This window comes from Dunckerocampus dactyliophorus, chromosome 2, assembly GCF_027744805.1.
Source record: "Dunckerocampus dactyliophorus isolate RoL2022-P2 chromosome 2, RoL_Ddac_1.1, whole genome shotgun sequence".
Classification (NCBI taxonomy): Eukaryota; Metazoa; Chordata; class Actinopteri; order Syngnathiformes; family Syngnathidae; genus Dunckerocampus; species Dunckerocampus dactyliophorus.
In genome coordinates this window covers 18,708,547-18,717,776 of record NC_072820.1, presented here as the reverse complement: position 1 = coordinate 18,717,776, position 9,230 = coordinate 18,708,547, and the positions used below count along the sequence as shown (strand labels likewise).

General features: G+C 38.0%; 1 protein-coding gene across 1 annotated transcript in view; it reads right to left on the bottom strand.

Moving 5' to 3' along the window:
- Positions 1-9,230, bottom strand: part of b4galt2 (UDP-Gal:betaGlcNAc beta 1,4- galactosyltransferase, polypeptide 2) — a 133,128-nt gene continuing 123,898 nt past the window's right edge. Inside the window, exon 8 of the mRNA XM_054769338.1 lies at positions 1-4,015. Within this exon, the coding sequence (XP_054625313.1) occupies positions 3,865-4,015 (151 nt within the window). The 3' untranslated portion in view covers positions 1-3,864. The remainder of the gene's footprint in view (positions 4,016-9,230) is intronic.

Sequence of the window (9,230 nt, the reverse complement as noted above, 5' to 3'; positions counted from 1 at the left end):
ATTTCAGCAAAGTAGGATGTCTTGTTTATGAATGAAATATTTTCGTAGTTAGAGCTTAAATTACCTGTTTAGAAATGTCTAAATACAGTTTTTAACATTATTAGAGCCCTGTAGACATGAAATAACACCCCTATAGTTATCCTTACACTCACATTACCGAATAAGTAACTACGTGTGTTGTTGTGTAGTGGGCGGACAGGAAGTGACGTCAGGGGTTCAGAGTTCAGTTTCATCTTGGCGTGGGTTACGGCAACAGCAGCCCATGTTTTTATTTTTTATTATATAATTATTATACATTATATTTTTATTTATTGTTTATATTTATTATTTATTTATTGTTGTGATACAATTCAAACCTGCAACAAAAGCCTGTTGTTCCGGAGATCAAGTCTGGTGATCGTGTATCTCACCGAACAATACAGTAACATTACTGAACCATTGTGACCAATGAAGACTACTACATATCATTCAGAGCGTCTTTGAAAGCGTCTTCTGAATGCTTTACATTTACTTAAGATTTGCCAGATCAAAACACAATCCCTAGGTAAGTCTTCAAAACGTGATATTAGCATCCACTTTGCTACTCCAAATCACTACTTCCTGAATCTGCACTCTAAGCATCAGGTGAACTTCAGGTCTTTTAGCCATAAATCAGCTGCATCATTGTTTAAGGCCCGGGGTTCAATCCATCCATCCATTCTTTTTCTATGCCGCTTATCCTCATTAGGGTTGCAGGGTATGCTGGAGCCCATCCCAGCTGACCTTGGCGAGAGGTGGGGTACACCCTGGACTAGTTGCAGGGCACATATAGACAAACAACCATTCACACTCACATTCATACCTATGGACAATTTAGAGTCTCCAATTAACCTACCATGCATGTTTTTGGAATGTGGGAGGAAACCATAGTACCCGGAGAAAACCCACACATGCACGAGGAGAACATGCAAACTCCACACAGAGATGCCCAAGAGGAGATTCAAACCCAGATCTTTACAATCTCCTGACTGTCTGGCCAACATGCTAACCACTTGGCCCCTGTGTGGCCCGTGGGGTTCAAATCGTGTGAAAAAAGTAGCGGCTTATACAGTAGTCCAGAATTTACGGTAATTTAGGCAAAACATACATAAAATTTGCTTCAATATGCAAATGTTTTACTAATAATAGACAGTATTCAACTACGAAACAGCATGATTTATTAATTCATATATTTTTGAAAAACCATCGTAGAGTGAAGCTGCAAAATTCGACCGCGAAGTGGCAAGGGACAACTGTACATACGTTTTAACGGCATGTTTTAATGACAAGTATCTCCATTGACCACCAATCGAAAAACATACTTCCTCTTCAGACCACGCTTCCTTCATCTATTTTGTTTTGAAGACTCCATTGAATTATGTTGATCTGTATGTCAAATATCGACTCTTAAGTATCCCTTGGTGATAGGAAACCATTCCTACATGTGTGGACATGGACATCCCAAACAAATCCACTTAAGCATTTCAAACCATGAAACGTAAGACTTATTTACATCTTCTGCTGCAAAAGCTGTATAATAGTTGTTTTTGGTGCGTTTTTGCTGTAAAACACAAGTGTGATATACATGGTTATCATCAGACAGCATCCGTCTACCGCTTTTAGCATAGCAACATATTTTGTTCAGTTTCCAGCCATCCAAAGCTAGCATGTGGCAGCCGTAAGGGCTACCACACACTCTTGTCGATAAATTTAATAAGTTTATTACTCGACAACATTTTTATCGCCTCATAAACAAATTAAAATATAGACTAGAGGCGGGAGTTGATTGCAACACTAAACCCTGCAGCGGGACTACAGCAAAAGGGAGGGCAGAAAGGTAAATTGGACTCTGAAAAGGCAATCAAATGTGATAAAATGCAAAAAATAAAGAGGGAAGACAAGAGTGAGTGTGTGTGCTCCATAGAGGACCTTGAGGCAAAGATAAGTGTGACAAAGAGCTGGAGACAGTTTCCCTCAGAGGAAGCTGACAATACACAACTTTTCCTAGAATAAAAGCCCACAAATGAGAAACAAACATCTTAAAACGCGAGTTTTGGTTTTTGTCATTGAACTAATAGAAATAACTTTTCTTTGACACAGAAAACTACTCAAGGCATCGGCTCGGTATATAGGCGACAACAGTAACAGTGCCGGAACAGCAACAAAGGACAAGGTAGATGAATTATTAAAATATATGACATTGAACAGTACCTTGTTTCTGCAAAAAAACAACAATAAATGTCTAGCAAAAATAAAAACATGTCAGAAAGAATAGCGTATGATTGATAAGGCTCATTGTTTCTCATGTTGTGATGAAATAAGACTCCCATATTAAAACTGACAGCTGATGAAAATAAAATGTGAAACAGCCATCTCACTGTTTTCATTTCCTACAAACTGATATTTTTTGTGACGCCAGACAAGTAAGAGAAAGGAGAAAAATAAAATAAAATAAAATAAATAACGCAAAACGACAAAAGGCATAAAGAATTTGATTTGGCTGTATTATTTTGTCCGTAGAAGTAAAACGATAATAATAATTAAAAATTACATACAAACAAAAATGCAATGTGCCAATAAGTCAGAGAGAGAAGATAGTACAAAATAAAATAAACCAAAAATAAAGTTAAAAGGGTTAAAATCTAATTTTGAGCATCTTATTTTGTCTGTAGGAGTAAAAAAACTCCAAAACTAAATAAAACAGAAAATAAAATGAAGCCAATATAAGCCAGATAGCAAGAAAGTAATACAAATAAAATACGACAATTATAAAAAAAAAAAAAAAGGCTGACCTTTGCTGGCATTAAAAGAACATTTTTGGAGTATTAATATGTCTGTGGAGCCGCTTGGTAAAGCCCTTTGTGCCTCAAATAAAATTAAATAATATTAAATGCATGAAGCCAATGAGTCCAAGAGAAGAATAGCTTAAAAAACAGAATGATAAAGTAATTAACAAGATAACCTTCTTCTGTGCAACAACAGGCATTAAAAATAAACTGTATGACTATAATATTGGGAATATAAAGTATTATGACCCCTTTGTGCCTCACATAATGTCAAATAATAGGATTATTATAATACAAGCTCAGTAACTGCACAGTTACCACTCACATTATCAGAACAAATGCGGAATTGATCAAGTTAATCTCAAATGATTCACTTCCAAAGCAAGTAGCAACTTTTTTTCCCCCACAGCTTCACCGCGTATATTCATGTTGCAAAACTCCAATAGTTCCATTATGTCACCAGTGTGGCCTCGTGTGGGAGACGCAGGCACCATACATTCATTCATTAACGCCAGCAGCGTCGATTTTGGAGTATTTCGGGGGCAAAAAAGGTGACTCCCGCAGGACAATGTACATATGTGAGTGTGATAAAGAGTCGACTGATATGCACGCCATTGCTATGATATGCTCATGATTCCATTAGCAGCCATGGGCTGTCGTCAGGGTGTGTCAAAGGGAAAACCATTTGTTACCTTCTTGATATATCACTTAATAGCATCCCAGCTTCAATTACATCTTCTGGGCGATCCCTCATGATGATGTCCATGGTTTTTGGATATATAACAGAAAATCCATGTGAAGTTGAGGTTTTTGATCCCCTACTGCCATTTTATGAATTCCGGAATTGCTGTGGTCCTCATTCCCTTCAATGGTTTCATTGAATCTCCAAGCTTCAGCTCAATGCCTGTGAACCAGTGGGTGTCTTCCATTTGAAAACTGCTAGTTTGATCCCAACTGTTGCCAAAAGTCTTCAAATCCAGAAGGTACAAGAACGCGTCCTGACCATAGTGTGCTTGAGAATTCCTGACTTCCTTCATCAATCTCCGCTCGCCCAGCTCTCCTAGCCCCGGAAAGGCCTGGGGGGAGGTTTGCCAATCTCCACCGAGATGTTGGTGTACAGCGGGTACCTCTTGGTCTGAACCAGTCTGTAGGTGAGAGAACTGATGCCGTCCTTCTTCATGGTGTTCTTGGTGTTCTGGATTTTATTGAACCTGGAGACAAAACAAGAAGAACAAGGTCAACAACAAAGGATAGAGCCAAACCTTGGTTTTCATATGCCGCTGTCAGAAATATTCAAAATTTTGCCTTGGTTTTCGTTCAATATTGCACTTAATGTTTGCCGAGTAATGTGTTATTCTGCAAAATCCAGTGTCCAAACACAGCACCCTATGCATTGCTGACTGACTGTCCATGTATTTTTACCTCCGCCAAGCGCAGCGCAAAGCAAAAGCGCAGCACGGAGGTTATGTTTTTGCCGGCGTTTGTCTGTTTGTTTGTCTTCAAAATAACTTGAAAATCTGAATGGATTTGGATGAAATTTTCAGGAATTGCCGGAAATGGGATACGGAAGAACTGATTACATTTTAGATGTGATCAGGTCACCGTCTGGATACAGGAATTTTAAAAAAGGATTCTTTAACATTGCAAGATAGGACTATTTTCAGCATTTGTGCATATAACGCCACAAAAAATGGTCAGAGCACTTGAAAAAAAATACAGAATAAAGGTTTCCAACAGGTTCTCCAAAATATCAAAGACTGATCCAAAAAATGTACAATTATTATTATTTTGGCACTTGGCGGAGGTCTGAGCTCTCCAAGTGCTTCTCTAGCTTATTGAGTGCGACTGCTAAATAACCCACCATGGGGCCAAAGAAAGTTGCAAGTACCAGCAATTTGATAAAGACGACAAAAAACTGTATTGAATTCGAATTAAGATTTACATTATTTTCAGTGGGAAAAATGAATGAATTAATTCAGAATGAATTAATGACGAAAAACAGAGGTTCCACTGTGTTCGGTTGCAACCACCAGACACGCTGTATTGGTGTCAACTAGCTTGCTGCCTATAGAAGCACATCAGCAGCTATGGGAAGTTGAGCTACATACAAGACATAGCACACAACTGGCATGAAAACAGGAGTTCAGAACATTTAAAGAGAGACGATCCCATCCAATTAACCCTCAAAACATTCTGAGTCTCAATATATCACTCAGTTTTAAGGCTTTCTGTGTGAAACTTGACTAAGATTTGTTTATCATCATTATCTTTCAAATGTCATGCTCCCTTCTATTGCAAGGTGTAGGAGATTTGCATATCTGCCTACACTCTTTATCCTCGAGGCTGATTTGACCGACTCCCATTGTAGCCACATATCAATTCTGACATATTAGAATGCTTTTTCTAATTAATACTTGCCTCTACCTACAAAATAAAGGGAAAACTGGTTTTTGGTGTGGTGATCCTCTACCCTGTTTGGAAAATATTACATATTCACATTTTTTTCCCATTGAAAAAAGTCATAGGTTCTTATAAAACAAGTCATTAAAAACAGAGAATATTAAGTAAATTAAAAAGATCATATCTATGGTTTGGTATGAAGTTGTAGAAAAGGTGAAAGCGGAAAAAAAATATTTGAATTACACATTTATGAGAGGGACCGTTTTGAGACCAAGATTAAAAAGTAACTTAAACGTGCCTCAAAATGAAACTTAAAGATTACATTTAAAAATCATTGAACTGATTAGTTTTCCCAACAAGAATAACAATCCGTTTGCAGCGAACATATACAAGTAACAATAATAAGTCCCCACCAAGAGATGGCGCTAAGGCTAAAGCATTGCAACACAGTGGACAGACAGCAAAGATCCATCACAAGTTTGTCAATTTATGTTGCACCGTCTTCTGGCTGTGCTTCAACAGTTGCATCAGAAGTCCTCCTAACATGGGAAATGGCTGGAAATGTAAGCGCTGAAGAGGGGAAATAAGTGGAACAATGCATCAGCCTGCTGCACACAGCTGCTGCAGCTGATGCAACCTCGTCCAGTCGCAGTAGAAATGAGGCCGCTGTGCTGGTTTTTGCTTTTTTTTTTTTTTGGACGGCTAGATAATCTTCCCGGGAACAATCCATTACATTTTAGACATGATCTCCTGTGTATTCAGCATCCGCTTGTGCAGACAAATTATGTGATTGTTAAGTTACTAACAATGGTAGAAGTACACTTGCACTAATGAAGCAGATTGATTGTTTTTATAATGTTTTGTGGTCTGCTAGATAATTAACTAAAGTACAATCCATCCCATTTTGAAAAATGTCTTAAAAAATGACTTAATTGATGTTACACTTATTGTTTTCCTCGCAGTTTTTTGCTGAAATGAGTCGTCTTAGCTATTTTTTATTTTGGTTTGTTTGTTTGCTAAATTGTTAGCCATTTTTGTTAGCTAATTATTGAACCAAGTTTAATGTTACCCTGTTTTCATCTTTGTTTTATTTAGTTAGTGGGATTACTGAAAAACAACATATCTCATGTCTCACTAAACTTATCATCACCATTTTGTTTAGACAATAAGGTTATGCAAAAACTATGCAACTAAATTTTCATTAAACTTTTATCATTGCGATATTTGACGGGTATCAGTATTATGTACGCAAAAATGACAGTCTCGAGTTTCCCTAAAGTTGTTTTCATCGTCTTTGTTAGCTAGCTTTTCTTCGCCACTTTTTCTGTTGGTTGTTAGTTTTTCACTAAACCGTTTTTCATATTTTTTTGGTTGGCAAGTTATCAGTATTAATGATGTGAAGCAGATAATTACCAAACAAATTTCCGTCATGGGCATGGCCCAAGCAAAACCCCAGTAACTATTGGTCTTAAAGACGAGGCCTCCAGGATTTTCACTTTTAACATGGGACAGTGTGGGCCACTGAGACCGGTTATGAAAAGGAAGCACGCTGTCGGCCATTTCTTCCTTGAACAGTCGTGACACATTGAGATAAAAATAGAATTATCTGAAAGGATTGACACTTCCATCAGGAAAGGGAGGGGAAGGAAAAAAAGGAGGCGACGAGGGGAGAGGGAGGAGACAATGTAAATGACAGGACAGAAAAATGGAGGATGGGTGAACCCGCAGATAAAATTATATTTGAGGAGGAAAAGAGGAAAATTGAGGAAAAAAAGAATGACAGATGGAGGGAGGAAGATACGTTGATATTAAAAAAAATGTGGAGGATCTTCAGATAAGCCTGTCATGGAGCGTAGATTAAAAAGCCATAGACTAATCCCAGCGTACATATAGACAATATTACATGCACTCAATTGCATGCCATGAAGTCATTCTTATAGAAGCTTATTTCAATTTGATGTGCTTCCAAGACCCGCATAGACACGCTCACTAGACACTTCATTAGGTACACGTGCACTATTATAAACATGCTCACTGGACACTTCATTAGAAACACCTGCACTATCATAGACACATCCACTGGACACTTCATTAGGTACACCTAATGAGCCCTAATACAAGATCAAGACAATGAATGATCAGTACCGAGTACAACTGATTATTAATAACAATATGTATATTAGTGTGGTTGTACTTCTCATTAGATTGTGTGCATTCTAATTATCCTGATGTGTGCTGGGTTAACTGTTAACTGGGTTAATTGTTTGACTAAAAAAAGAAAATCCACACACAAACACGCTTGAGCCTGATAGCGTATACATGCAATATTGAACATGCCTGTGTGAGTAATTCATGCTAGTGCGATGAATGTGCCTCGTTTCTCGATCTGCCATCTCATTGCTATGCCTCGCCATGGCCCACGGCCTAAGAGAATGGACTCCTGTTTGACTTGAATGTGTGTGTGTGTGTGTGTGTGTGTGTGTGTGTGAGAGAGAGCAGATAAGGCACACTTATTGAAGAGTCAAGGCAACACTTCCCTGTGTCAACGCTGGACATAAGCACAGCAAGCCTGGATAAACTCTTCCTATTAATGTGAAAAAGTCTGCCTGGAGACAGACAGGTGTCAAGTTTATCTGTGTAATCTACTGACACACCTTTGTGTGTAAAGACAAACAGAAACAACAACTATGAAAAAAGGCCTTTTGTGAAGATAAATTGATTCTGTGGGTTGGATCCATATCAGCATGTGGGACTTCTACTAGTGTAAAGCGTAGAAGTAAATGCCTTTAAAAGTGGCATCTCAACATTGTTACTTTGTTACTTGAGGTGACCTTCAATTCTGTTTGTTTATCTGTTGTTGGCCACGTTGCAACACATTGTCTTAACATAACGTGGATGTATCTCAACCAAACAATAATGAGACATTGATACTGATTTATTTATATTATACAAACAAGCGTTGTCTATTTTTATTGATGTAAGGCAGGGGTGCCCAAACTTTTTCCACAGAGGGCCACATACTGCGATTGGCTGGCGACCAGTCCAGGGTGTACCCCACCTGTCGCCCGAAGTCAGCTGGGCTAGGCTCCAGCATGCCCCTGCGACCTTAGAGAGGAGAAGCGGTATAGAAAATGGATGGATGGATGGGCCACATACTGAAAAATGAAAGCATGCAAGGGCCACTTGGATATTTTGTAAACCAACACATTTAGATAATTTTTTTCTTTAAAATTTCAACTTTGTGCTACTAAAATTATAATTTTTTTCCTTGTTATATTATGAATTTATTCTCGTAAAATTATGACTTTTTCTTATTAGATTACAATTTTTTCTGTTAATATTAGAGATGTCGGTGGGCCGATATTAATGGCCCGCTATTGGCATAAAATGTAACATCAGTTACCATAATATCAGTATCTGAATTGTCCCTATAATGAAGTCCAATAATAAACATAATGCTACAGTATATATAGGCCTATGGGCTCACGTATTTTCCGGCACGCAAATGACGTCATCAAACCGCCAAGTGTGTAAACAATCGTGGGTGGTTGTAGCAAACTAGCACGCGCCTTCCATTCCATCCATCCATTTCTATGCCGCTTATCCTTACTAGTAGGAATGTTACAATTCCTGGAAGTAAGCGACGGTAAAATCTGACACTGTGTGTTAGGAGAGTCGGTGAAAATGCTGCTTTTTCATATGATATCGGGTGTATTTTCATTCATATACATGTTTGTTAGGTAGGTTACATCCTCCTCTTCAATTTTGTGTTGGACCACCTCGACTCATACGACGACTTTGAATGTTAAGCCCAACTTTAAGCCTTTCAAACTCATGGATCTGAGCTTCAGGACAAGATAAAAGGTATGTAGGATATAAATTCACCTAAATATCTACAGATGAAATTTCATTAAAATCTGAGCGTGTTAGGCCTACATAAAAATTATGACACTTGATTGTAAAATGTAAATGAAAATGTTAAATGTAAATGTCACAATCTAAGCCTAAAAAAAAGTATTTCTCAGA